Below are 13,769 nucleotides of genomic sequence, written 5' to 3'. Positions count from 1 at the left end.
TCAATTTATTAAAAGTTGGATATTTGATGTGTTTCAACCAAACAGATACATCAAATGATTTGATTGAAAGAGGATATCCATTGTGATTTGTTCATTGAACGGATACATTGGATGATTTAATTTCAATTGGATATTCGTTGTGATTTGTTATTGTGTTGGATTCATTGAATGATTTAACATAATTTTCATGGAACTTTGAACAGTAAATAAAACTTATTTCTTTATCGGGTGTATGAGTAAAGTACAAGAATGTATTCTTGATTTGGCGAGGTGAATTCTGAAACCTTAGTGCTTTTATTAATTGTTCTTATTCAGTGTCATTTGAGTTTATTATTTTGTTTGACAAAAATTCCAAATCTTTGGCTCTAGGTTAAAATAAAGTTAATTCAAATAAAGATTGATTTTTTTTTTTCTTTACACACACTTCCTTGCGGATTCGACCTTGCACTTGTATATTTTATGCTACATACGACTCGTGCACTTGCGAGTAAAAAAATTTGCACATTAGTCTGCAAGGAAATTAAGTCAATACATCACACAAGGAAAGACAACCATTCTTGTTATTCACGATTCCAGAATCTGTGGAATGACAATGTAAAAGTCACAAGTAACTCTTGTATATATTGAGGTGCATGTTGTTGGCGTGAGCTGTAATATAATGTAAAATGGGAAAGGATATGGCGGTAGAATATATTCTCCTATTATGAAAGGAAACCGATTGTGCTGTGATTGTGGCATGATACTAGGCTTGATATGTGTATAGGCCAAAATACGGTGTAAAGTTTTCTATTTATTCGTGCTAAGTCAATGAGAAAAATATAGCGAATTACACCAATTCTAGTATTGTTGACATGGTATCAGAGCAAGGACTCTATCCCTGCTCCTAGTAAAAAACCTGGTTGTTCTTGCCTAACCCATACAGTTTAGCCATGGCCGACACTGTCACCAGTTTCGGTCATGCCTCACCCCAGACCACCTCCATTCTCACCACTCTCACCAACCAAATGACAGAAGCCCTATCCAAGGTTCAGACCCCAACCCATTCCACCGAAGGTTCAACTGCCCCAATTGGTATCCAGTTGGACAGTTCCAACTACGGCCTTTGGTCCCAGGTTGTCGAGATGTATATCTCTGGCAAAGACAAATTGGGATTCATCAACGGTGACTATCCGCCACCACCAACGACAGACCCATCCTTTCGAAAATGGCGAACCGATAACGCCATCATCAAATGATGGTTGATCAATTCTATGGACCCAACACTCATCGTAAATTTCATCCGATTTCCTATTGCTAAAGCAGTTTGGGATGCTATTGCTACAACATTTTTTGATGGAAGTGATACCTCTCAAGTCTATGAACTCCGACAACGTGTTGCTCGCCTGAAACAAGCCTGCGGCTCATTTGAGAAGTTTTACACCGATCTGCAAGGTCTGTGGCGCGAGATCGAATTCCGCCAGCTGAATCTGATGGAGTGCCCCGCCAACATCCACCACTACAACACCCTTCTCTAGGAGGACCGCGTCTGCACTTTCCTTGACGGGATCGACGACCGGCTGGACAACATCCGAAGCGATGTGCTTCAGATGCAGCCCTTCCCTTCCATCGAGCAAGCCTACGTCCATGTTTGCCAAGAGGCTCTTTGGCAGGCAGTCATGAGCACCGGCGCTCCAGACATCACCTTTGGCGCCGTTCTGGCCACCAAGGGGCTGAAGCTAAATCCAGCCCCTTCATACGTTGGTGCGGTCTCTAACCCTCACCCGAGAAGACCAAATGTGACCCCTAGGTCACGAAATACCGGAACTTCCCCTAATGGCTTGAAGTGCTCTCATTGTGGAAAACAGAATCACATGAGTGATACTTGTTTTTTAAAAAATGGCTATCTTGACTGGTGGTATGAATTGCAGGCCAAGAAGAAAAATGACGGAACTGGTACAGATGCAAGCACGGGCAAGGTGGCTGTAGTGTCAACTGAACCCCACCTTTCCCTAATTCCCCTGGTCCAATCCCAGAATGCGGGACCCAACTCAGGTATAGGTAGCATTGTTCGGGTTTCGCTACCTCTTCAGGTAATGGTGACCGTGATGCCTGGCTCCTTGACTCCGGAGCCTCAGACCATATGACTTTTGATGAGACTGATTTTATTATGAGATCTTCCCCGCGACGCACCAGTGTTGCAAATGCTAATGGGGCAGTCTCTCTGGTTACTGGGGCCGGAACAGTGTCTTTGTCCTTGTCTCTACAATTATCACATACATTACTTGTCCAATCGCTCTCACATAAATTAATGTCTGTTAGCCAAGTTATTGAAGAATTAAATTGTGTTGTACTCATTTAGTCTACATTTTGTCTTCTTCAGGATATTCTCACCAAGGAGATAATTGGGTGTGGTACTAAACGGGGGGGCCTATATTACGTGGATTACATCAGCATGGGGCATGTTTTTCACGTACGAAGTGATGGAAGGGAACAAAAAATCCGGTTATGGCATCAACGGTTGGGACATCCAAATTTTGGTTATCTGAAACATGTATTACCTGATCTTTTTTCGAATATGGTGCTTTCTGATCTTAAATGTACTACCTGCATTATAGCCAAAAGTCATTGTACTTCATATTTACCAAGTTTGAATAAAAGTATTGTTCCATTTACTTAGTTCACTCTGATGTATAGGGTCCCTCTCCTGTCTCTATGGGTTCGGGAGTTCGTTGGTTCGTCATTTTTGTTGACGACTGTACTCGTATGACATGGCTATACTTGATGAAACATAAAGATGAGGTGTTCTCGATCTTTCAATCATTCCATGTGATGATCCAAACTCAGTTTTCTGCCAAACTTCAAGTTATCCGCTCCAACAATGGCGGAGAATATGTTAATCAACGTTTCCGCACATACTTCGACCACCATGGACTCATTCATGAGACGTCTTCTCCTCAAACTCCTCAGCAAAATGGTGTGGCTGAGCGGAAGAATCGTCTTATCCTTGAAACTGCCCGAGCTCTACTCCATGGCAATCATGTGCCGACCCGATACTAGCCCGATGCGGTCTCCACTGCTGCCCACCTTCTTAGCAGACCCAAATTCTTTCAATTTTAGACCCCACTCCAAGTCCTAACGTCTCATGTCTCCTTACCCACACTCCTCATGCTCCCTCCCTGAGTATTTGGGTGTGTGGTCTATGTGCATCTTCACAAGAACCAACGCACCAAACTGGACCCATGCGCCCTCCGCTGTCTCTTCTTGAGCTACGCTGTGCGCTAGAAGGGTTATCGATGCTATGACCATTCTACCCACCACATGTATGTGACTATGGATGTCACCTTCGTGGAGTCTGAACCATTTTTCCCAACCTCCAACTCTGCCAGAGGGAGACACGAGATGAAGAGCAGAATTGGATACACTTTGATTGGTCGAATAGTGACACAGGAACAAAGGAACAAGTGAAGCACCAAAATTAGGGCTTGTTGAGCCCACAAGGCTAAATGAACATACATAGCAGCATGCATCGTCAAAACATGACACACCTTCAGAAGTTGAGACAAGCACCCCCCCCTTCTACAGTACCTACCGTCCCATCCCCTGAGAATATCCCTGGGGTAAGCACTCTTGACACATAGTCAGATATCATTAACTTGAATACTCATGCTGGATATACACTGCCTTTTAGGGAAAATTGTGGCAAGCCACATAAAAGATACTCTCATGAGGATGAAGAGCGAAGATCAAAGTACCCAATTGCCAACTACGTGTCTACCAGGAGATTATCTGAACCCCTCAGAGCATTTGTGCATGTACTTTCCTCAACTCAAGTTCTAGCTGGAGTTCAGGAAGCCTTGTCTAATCCAAAATGGACTCAGGCAATGAACCAAATCCTTTCATGCACCGGGCGGAGCGTTGAATTGAATAAATCGCCCCAGTCTGAAATAAAGAATATAACCTTTCAGTAGTATAGATGTGATGACTCCCTTAACTTACCTACGGTTACTCTAAGGATGTATCACATACTCTTACTAGTCGAGTCAAGGCCTATCAACTAGCTCTAAAGGCCGAGGAAAAGCTAAAGAGAAGGACCACAAGGAGGCACCGAAGGTGATAACCGAAGGTGATAGGGGATCGACCTCTACCATCGGGCGAGGAAAGAGACCCCCTTTTCCTTTCCCTCAAGATGGAGGCACTACTAAAGAACAACAAATGGACCTTAGTCCCACTACCTGAAGGGAAGAAAGCAGTAGGGTGCAAATGAGTATTCTCCATCAAACACAAGGCAGACGGATCTGTAGAAAGATACAAAGCAAGATTGGTGGCAAAAGGCTATACACAAACATATGGGGTCGACTACCAAGAAACGTTTTCACCAGTTGTGAAACTAAGCATTGTAAGGATTTTGTTATCTCTTGCAGCCAACCTTGACTGGCCACTACATCAATTTGATGTAAAAAATGCCTTTCTACATGGTGATCTTGAAGAAGAAACCCCTGGGATACACGGCATCCACAGAGACCAAAGTTGTGTGCAAACTGTAACGAGCACTATATGGTTTGAAACAATCACCTCGAGTGTGGTTTGGGCGGTTTAGTATGGCAATGCGGAAATATGGGTTCAGCAAAGCAACTCCGATCATACACTGTTCATAAAGCATAGATTGAGCAAGGTAACTGTGTTGATAGTATACGTGGACGATATGATTATCATGGGAGATGACGAAGAAGAAATACCAAGATTACAGAAGGAATTGGCCACTGAATTTGAAATGAAGAACTTAGGAGGACTTAAGTACTTTCTGGGAAATGAAGTTGCCAGGTCCAATCAAGGAATATTTCTCTCCCAAAGGAAGTACGTGTTGGATGTATTAATAGAGGTAGGAATGTTGGATTGCAAGCCAGTAGATACTCCAATTGTTCAAAATCATAGACTAGGAGAATACCCAGACCAGACACCAACGGACAAAAGGATATACCAAAGGTTAGTTGGCAAACTGATATATCTCTCACACACTCGTCTAGACATTGCATATGCGGTAAGCGTAGTTAGTCAATTCATGCATAATCCTAGTGTAGACCACATGGATGCTGTAATCCGGATGCTGTAATCCGGATACTAAGGTACTTGAAGGTGTCGCCTGGAAAAGGGCTCATGTTTTCAAAGAATATTCATTTGAAAATTAATGGCTATACATATGCAGATTGGGCTAGAAATATCTCTGACAGAAAATCCACTTCAAGGTATTTTATGTTTGTTGGCTGGAATTTGGTCACATGGAGAAGCAAGAAACAAAAGGGAGTAGCACTCTCTAGTGTCGAAGCAGAATTTAGGGGAATGGCAAAAGGACTATGTGAACTACTCTGGATCAAGAGACTTCTTTTTACTGAACTCGGGTTTGCTCCTACTTCAGAAATGAAGCTCTTTTGCGACAACAAGGCTGCTATCGCAATATCCCACGACCCAGTCCAACATGATCGTACAAAGCATGTAGAAGTGGATCGACACTTCATCAAAGAAAAGCTGGAGGGGAGAATAACCTGCTTTCCATTTGTGAAGTCCGAAGATCAACTAGCAGACATACTCACAAAGGCAGTATCAAGTAAAGAGTTTTACAACTCACTTAACAAGTTGTGCATGAGAGATTTGTATGCATCAACTTGAGGGGAAGTGTTGGTGTGAGCTGTAATATAATATAAAATGGGAAAGTATATGGCGGTAGAATATATTCTCCTATTATGGAAGGAAACCGATTTTTGTGTTGTGATTGTGGCATGATACTAGGCTTGATACGTGTATAGCCCAAAATAGGGTGTAAAGTTTTCTATTTATTCGTACTAAGTCAATGAGAAAAATATAGCGAATTACACCAATTCTAGTATTTTTGACACATGCTGCAGTGTAAATCACCAAGTGAAATAGACTTTCAAAATCACACAGAGTTTTCTCTCTCTTTAAAATGGATGACAGTTTACAATGACTTTAAGACTACAAAATTATCAACAAATGAATGATGCTTGGTAAACATAATTGGTGTTAGGAATTGGTTTGCAAAAACAAGATTGCGCAGCGGAAAATAAAATTTTCAAATTCAGGAACAAACTTTATGAAGAACAGGCGAAGAATAATTCTATTTTAAAAATAAACTGCAAATCAGAAACACTCACTTGAATGTGTTTAAAAATAAACGGTCACTCCTTGGCTATATGGGAAAGAATGTGTGATGAATCTTCAGATCATCTCACCAATGACTGATGATAACCAAGAGAGTGGGCTCTCAACTTGCTCTTAAAAATTTAATCTTATTCTCGAGAGTTAACTCAAGAATTTTATTAACAGTGACACGTATTGTCATTTTATTGATTCTGACGTGACACACTAACGGAATCTGTCAAGTGTTATGACGGAAATTTGACTACAGGGAGTGATTTAGTTTTATAAATGTATATTTTTAAAATATTGATATGTTTTTTTAGTAAGAGTGACACATGTCATCATTTTATTGGTGTTGACGTTGACACTAACAGATTCCGTCATGTATTTTGACGGAATTTGACTGCAATGACTAAATTGTTATTTTTTGCCTACCTTAAAGACATTTGCTTTATTTTTTCAGTTTTTTTAAGTTTTTAAGAGAAAATGGGTATTATAGGAATATTCGATAAAAGTGACATTTTTGACACACTTTGGTAGTTTGATGGGTCATATTAGTACACTTGAAAATTCAGAAGACTATTCTAAAATCAGTTGTTAGTTCATGGGACTTTTTTATATTTTTTCATAAAAACAACTAGCCCAATAAATAAAAAACCTGATCTGGTTAAATTAAATTAGCTTGGTAAGGGTCCGAGGGACCTAAAGGAAAAATAAAAACTAGCTAGCCAAAATAGTTTAGACTCTTCCAGTCACTATTTAATTACAATTGATTATACTAAACAATTGTAATTGCACTCTACTTTATATTTTTGATTAAAACGATTAATCCTTTAAATTTACATAATTTCGATTTTTGATTCCTCTATGAAATCTTTGTAGTAGAATTAAAGCCAAGAAACTGCCATTTAATTATCTACCTCTTTTTCCTTGAGTCCCCTGATTTTATATATTATTTTCGTACTCTTGAAAGACTTATGATCACATGTACTTTGTATTTCAGTATCTCATACCAAAATACTTTGGCCAGAGACTTAGAATAATCCAATCCATAAAATCAATTTAAAGGAAAAATTTCTTATGCTTTTAATAAAGGACTTAGATTTCTTCTTAAAAAAAGCTTTTTCACAATGTTAATTGCGATCACCTTATGTACTAAATATGTTGAACATCAATTTGATTTCACCCATAAATGTATTAAAGTGATCTACACTTCACATTTGAGTACACAATCCTCTCATGATTTAGAATCAATATCATAAGTAATATTGGGAGTATGAGTTTTTCTTTTGACTGTATTTTCATGGAAAAACAACTCACAAGGTCCGTTTAGTGCATAACACCTACATGTTCAACCTGAAACCTTTAACTTCGCTTGCTCAAGGTAAATCACAAAGATTTGATGTGTAACAGTTTTCACAAATAGAATGCTCAATTCCATTATTGATTGTGAACTATGTAAAGTTTAACACTACAAGGATTATGGACTAAGATCTTGTGTGATAACTCTTTACTCACACTATAGATCATATTCAATGTAATCCAATGTCATTTTACATGCAAAATATACATAGAACAATATTAAGCATATAAAATAACATATGCCTTGTACTAAAAAATAGATCAGTAAATAACAACTTTATTCATAATAAACTTATATGTCAATTGTACATTGGGATTTAGGGCATAAACCCTAACAATTAGAATATCCCCCTTTGTACCCTTTTTTATATTTGGCTTAATATATATATATATATATATATATATATATATATATATATATATATATATATATATATATATATATATAGGGCTCTCCAGCCTACAACAAGCATAACATGTACAACAATATCTGACATGTCATACAAATACAATTTCTACGCATCTCATTTTTAAATTTATCATTTGATTTATGGAGTCACATTGGGTCCAACAAATTTAATGATAGATTTGAAACTTGATTGTATAGAGATATGTAGTGGATGTATGTGTATTATTTCTCATTTTATTTCTCTCTAAAAAGTACACTCATTTATTATATTTATGTTAAGTTTAAGAGCAACTGGGTAACACCTTCTTTCCGACACAACTGATAACAACATCAACCCAATTTCAACTTCATCGGGCTTAGGAGAGAGCGTTTAGTCTGCGGGGTGGTTGAGTGGCTTAACTACCCTCCACATATACAACGTTTGGATATTTGGATTGAGTGGCTGTAATATAACTTCTAGATGGGTGCTCTGTTTTTCTCATTATAATGTATATGCATATAATACAAGCTGTGGGAGTCAACGGAAAGATAATCAGCTGAAAGACAACCAAGAAATCACTTCATTTTCACAAATTCCCACTTTAAATTTTGCTTTCAAAGCTCTCTCTCTCTCTCTCTCTCTCTCTCTCTCTCTTGTGTTTCCAATTCTGAGGCTGGTTGATGTATATGCCTCCATAGATTCTTCCTTTTCTTGCATTGCTAAAGTGGGTTTGGAAGGTGAAGATTCAGTCTCCACTCTCTACTCTATCTTGCTCTTCAATTGTGGTGCATAACGAAAAACTTATGATTTAAGTAAACATTGTTTCTGTTTCCATTTGAAATCTGCAAAAATCTGTAATCTGTAAATATAATTTTCAAGAAACATAGAGCACCATATAGCTTCCAATTGTTTGTATTAGTGATTATTCTTTTTCTCATATCCTGGTTCAATATGAAGTTAGTTAGTTACTATTTTCTTTTTTCATTCATCCCAAATGAAAATGTAAAGAAAGACCTTATAAAATTTTCTTCAGAATTTCTGTACTGCATTCACAAATGTATGTGTTTTTGTTTTTCCAATTCAGGGATGTTGATAAGAATTGGGGTGATCCTGTTAATTGGGCTTGTGGCATGGGCATATCAAGCCACTCGCCCTCCACCTCCCAGCATTTGTGGCTCCCCTGGTGGCCCGCCTGTAACAGCACCTAGAATAAAGCTCAGGGATGGAAGGCATCTGGCCTACAAGGACGATGGAGTGTCTAAAGAAGCTGCTAACTATAACATTATCTTTATTCACGGCTTCGGCTCTTGTAGACATGATCCAGTGATTACAACAAACCTCCCTCAAGTACTGAATTCATCATATATACTTGGGTTCCTAGGCTTTGTTTTGTCATACTAAAAGTTGCACTGATTGACTTGATGGTGGGAATGATTTTCAGGAACTTGTTGAAGAACTAGGACTCTACATTGTGTCGTTTGACAGACCGGGTTATGGAGAAAGTGATCCAGATCCAAAACGATCGGCGAAAAGTTTGGCTTTAGATATAGAAGAGCTTGCTGATCAGTTGGGACTTGGATCCAAATTTTATGTAATTGGGTTTTCTATGGGCGGTCAGGTGGTTTGGGGCTGCCTCAAGTATATTCCTCATAGGTAACTAGAAAAACATCCTTTGCAATGGAATTTGAATAGAGGTATAGTGAATGGAATTTTCAACATCAAGTATGTTGAAAAGATACATTTCTAATGTCGTGCTCGATCTGTCATCTAAGTAAGCATTGATAATAAATATGAGGAGGGAGCTCTTTTTGCATTAGCTGATCATTATGTTGTTTGAAAAATTTAAGTAACATTTTTGTTTTTAAATAAATTTCATTTTAGTATGTTGGCTAAAGTCTGTCTCTCTTAATGGCGATAGGTTAGCAGGAGCAACATTAATAGCTCCGGTTGTCAACTACTGGTGGCAAGGATTTCCTGCCAACTTGTCTTCAGACGCCTACTACAAACAACCTCCTCAGGACCAGTGGAGCCTTCGTGTTGCTCACTATGTATCATGGCTAACCTTTTGGTGGAACACTCAGAAGTGGTTTCCTGCAGCCAGTGTTGTAGCCAATAAGCCTGAAAATATCTTCTCTCGCCAAGATTTTGAAATAATTTCCAAGCTTGCTGGGAGAGAGATGCACGTGCACCACCAGGTACTTCATTTTCTTTTCTTATACTCGGCTAAAGGGGTTTCTATGACTGTCAGATCAACATGCATAACCAAAAGAATTTCGTTTCCCCCCAGCAGGCACAGGTGAAGCAGCAAGGAGAGTTTGAGTCCATCCATCGTGACTTGATGGTTGGATTTGGGAGTTGGGAATTCACTCCGCTGGATCTTCAGAACCCATTTCCAAATAATCAAGGCTCAGTTCATCTATGGCAAGGCGATGAAGATAAGCTTGTGCCAATTATGCTGCAACGCTATATTGCAAGAAAACTTTCATGGATTCAATTCCATGAGTTACCAGGTGCTGGACACTTATTTCCACTCGCTGTTGGGATGAGCGAAGCCATTACAAAGGCACTTTTACTTGGGCAGAAGTAGCCTTTTTTTTTTTTTGTTTTTCCTTATTATTTTCTTTTTTCACCCTGTAGTACTTTTTCCTTTTTGGTGAATTTATATATGTCGCTAGCTCTTATATCAATTTTCTTTAATATTTATATTTTTGCACATATTCAATGAAAACTCTTTACTTACTACAGTTTGTGACAGCATTCTCTTTTTACTCAAATTCCGTTGTTCAATATTTCTGGCATTCTTCAGCTTAGATTCTAAATTGAATCAACCTAGCTACGTACCTGGTAAAAAGAACAAGGAAAGTGGAAAGAATAAATAACTGAATTTTTGATGCATTGAAAATAAATTATATTAGAGTTATTGGTAGACAAAATCCATTTGCAAAGTTTTAACTTCTGTTTTTTGAGAGATGCATTAGTTGGGTGGTTTAGCAGTTGTGGTGTAAGTCTATCGGTTATTCAGCCTTGGATAACTAAACTCAACTAAACTTCAGTTGTGGGATTTTTGTTTCTCTGGTTTTATTTACATATTTTTGCCTGTCTATCATCAAATGAACCCTTGTATGATGCATTCTTTATAGGCCTAAAATAACTAACTCTATGAATTTAAATGCAAATTAAACCTACATTTAACTGGAGATCTTTATTGATTCATATGGATTATTCATTTCTTCTTCTTCTGTAATATTTTATTGAGTGGGAAGGCGTTGAAAACAATTTGTGCAACTACAAACCCCTTTTAAATAAGAGTTGGAAAGTATACTTTAGTCCCTTCAAACTTTAAAAAGTGACATCAAGGCTCTTATACTACCATCATGTGTCTAATTAAACACTCCATTAGTATTTATAGTCAAAATAAGCCACACATGACCTCCTATGCATTTCCCTCTCCAAAATACCTTAAAAAAAAAAATTTGCAAAAATTTTTATTTTTTTAAAAAAAACATGGGGTGACTGAACCACCCCTCATTTTGTGGGGGTGGTTAGGCCCCAATCTTTTTTTGGGGGTGCCTCCCTTTTTCATTTTGGGGGCTGGTGTTTTGGCTTTTAGGGATCCAACTCCTAGGTCTTGTTTATTTTATTTTATTTATTTTTAAATTCAATTTTCTTTATTTTTTATATCACCTTTTTTTTTTTTTTTTTTTAAAAAAAAAATTGTTTGTTTTTTGTTTTAATAATTTTAAGGACATTTAGGTAAAAAGAATTAAAAAGTAGTCACATGCAATGCAAATTTCAAACGAAGTGTTTAATTTAATAAATAGTAGTAATAGGGGGGGCGTCATTTTTTAATATTTGGAGGCGTAAGTGAAAATGTGATAATAACTGGAGGGTTATAAGTGTATTGTCATAGTGAAAGAAAAATTTAGCGGAAAAATAAGTTTATGTACCTTCAACTATGATTATTCAAGCACTTTCTTGATTCAAAACAAAAAATTGATTTATTATTATTTTTTTGCTTCCTAAAGAGGATTCTTCTAACGTATGCAAAATATTTTCCATTTTTTAGTAGACTAGGCTACTTATGCCCTTTCCATGGGCCTAGTCCATTCTATTTTGGGCCTCACAGTAGAAGCCCAATGATTATTGGCCCCCTTTTTAATTTGTTAATGGGACTTTATCTATTGGACGGTTCCAGACTTGACGGGACTTTATCTTTTTGAGAACCACAGAAGCAATATCCTTTTTGTCATGGCATTATCCATTTCTTCCACTTCCAGTTCCACAACGATATTTTCCAGGTCCCCTCAATTCATGAATCGCTTGAGAGTGGTTAAAACAAAGTGTGAATCAATCGCCTGAGACCGGCCGGCTGCAGGCAAAAAGTTCAAAACTTGAGATAGGCTCCCCTCTTATTGTTATTCAGGCTCCCAAAATGATAAAGACCGCTACATCTGTTCCATGCCTTCGGGTGAATTCTGGCTTATTCAACCCTGGTGATGTGAGAATTTTCATGCATGCATAACTCTCGATAGTACATATATATTGTTGCTATTTACTAGATTGCTATACGATTGCCATATAATTTAGATAATGTTACACTGAAAATCAACCCTTATTTTTTAGAAAACTTCACTCTGAATTTTTCATCACTTTTGCAATCTCCCCCCAAAGTTCAAAAACTCTCAAATTAGTATATTCAAATTCAAATTCAATTTTTTTAATTAAGGATAAATTTAGAAATTTTATTAAAATAAAAAATAAAAAATCAAGGGTATAAAGGTCATTTCACCCCTTTGCCGTTTGATTTAACCACAAACTCTAATGGAGTGGTGACATTGCAAAAAATTGAAAGTTATATACACTAAATTGAGAGTGTTTTAACTTTGGAGGTAATTGCAAATGTCATGAGATTTCTTAAGGCTGGGGTTAAATAAAGTTTCTTTTAATTTTTTTTTTTTTTTTGTAAGTGCTGATCAAAATGGCTAATTTTCACTATCACGACACCAAGTTGATGGCCGTTGTATAACAATATACTTATTTATACTACATATTACGTACTTATTATTCGTGTAAAGATTGATGCAGAATTATGTTAAGAAAGCCCAAAGATTTATGGGCAATTCGGCTTACAATTGGCACTTATCTCATACATAGATGGGAAATATTTCAAGCCCTTGCAGCTTGATGAATGATTCAGTAGGCTCTATCAATTTGAAGCATTGGAGGTCACCATCTTGTCCAAGCATAAGCTCAAGCTGAAAGTAGTAGGCATTAGGAGACCTTGTGTATAATTTTGGGTTTGTTTTATTTCTGCCAGGCCTCTACATATATAGAGAGAGTTATCTCCTGATCGATCATGCTTTAGACGCTCATGGCTGAGCCCTTTGTTTGCGACAGAGCATCCAATATGTTTTGTAACTCCTTGGACACAATGCTACAGTAATAGAGCAGATCTAATTAATGCATCTATTACATATCTACATCTCTTAAATTGTTAGCAGAAAAAGAAAAAAGATATCTCCTAATTAATTGGCGTGGTGGGCATTCTGTAAAGACGGTAAAGCCATCATATATATATATATATATATATATATAGTTAGAACGTACATATATATTTCTATACAAAATTGTGAATGTAATCAAATTCTAGACAAAATATTGACTACGCCTACCTGCCACTACCGAATCGTCATTGGATGGCCTACCGCTTTTGAGAAATTATTATTGTACAACTCTTGACACAACTTTTGTACGTATAACTCTAATAATTTTTTTTATTTTTTTTTTATTTTTTTAAACTAACTATTGGATCTGTTTTTCTATATGTGTGTCATAAATATCCAAAAATTAATATTAAAAAAATTGTACGAAAGTTGAAAACGTATT

At 37.3% G+C, this 13,769-nt stretch overlaps 1 protein-coding gene and 1 long non-coding RNA gene across 3 annotated transcripts; both read left to right on the top strand.

Annotated features, from left to right (window-relative positions):
• The first annotated feature begins 8,436 nt into the window (after positions 1-8,436).
• Positions 8,437-10,570, top strand: LOC133879987 (uncharacterized). Of its 2 annotated transcripts, none has more exons than XM_062318823.1 (5): positions 8,437-8,620; positions 8,968-9,230; positions 9,325-9,536; positions 9,802-10,078; positions 10,171-10,570. In XM_062318823.1, exons 2-5 carry the CDS (start codon positions 8,970-8,972, stop codon positions 10,468-10,470), a joined length of 1,050 nt encoding a protein of 349 aa, XP_062174807.1. In that variant the 5' UTR covers positions 8,437-8,620; positions 8,968-8,969; the 3' UTR covers positions 10,471-10,570. The 2 variants fall into 2 exon arrangements, with proteins under 2 accessions (XP_062174807.1, XP_062174808.1); XM_062318824.1 differs by having other exon boundaries at positions 8,442-8,620; positions 10,174-10,570.
• Positions 10,571-12,119: 1,549 nt separating this feature from the next.
• On the top strand, positions 12,120-13,359 carry LOC133879313 (uncharacterized). Its single transcript, XR_009902034.1, has 2 exons — positions 12,120-12,376; positions 13,038-13,359. It is a non-coding gene; the product is annotated as an uncharacterized LOC133879313 (long non-coding RNA).
• The last annotated feature ends 410 nt before the right edge of the window (positions 13,360-13,769 follow it).

Source organism: Alnus glutinosa, chromosome 10 (assembly GCF_958979055.1).
Source record: "Alnus glutinosa chromosome 10, dhAlnGlut1.1, whole genome shotgun sequence".
Taxonomy (NCBI): domain Eukaryota; kingdom Viridiplantae; phylum Streptophyta; class Magnoliopsida; order Fagales; family Betulaceae; genus Alnus; species Alnus glutinosa.
Note: the sequence above shows the minus strand (reverse complement) of the source record. Positions and strands in the feature narration are given on the sequence as shown.

Bases quoted from the DNA above. Each gene is read 5' to 3' on its own strand.
- LOC133879987 (XM_062318823.1), top strand. From the start codon at position 8,970: ATGTTGATAAGAATTGGGGTGATCCTGTTAATTGGGCTTGTGGCATGG. The intron at 9,537-9,801 runs GTAACTAGAAAA...TAATGGCGATAG, and splicing joins CTCAAGTATATTCCTCATAG to GTTAGCAGGAGCAACATTAA. The intron at 10,079-10,170 runs GTACTTCATTTT...GTTTCCCCCCAG, and splicing joins AGATGCACGTGCACCACCAG to CAGGCACAGGTGAAGCAGCA.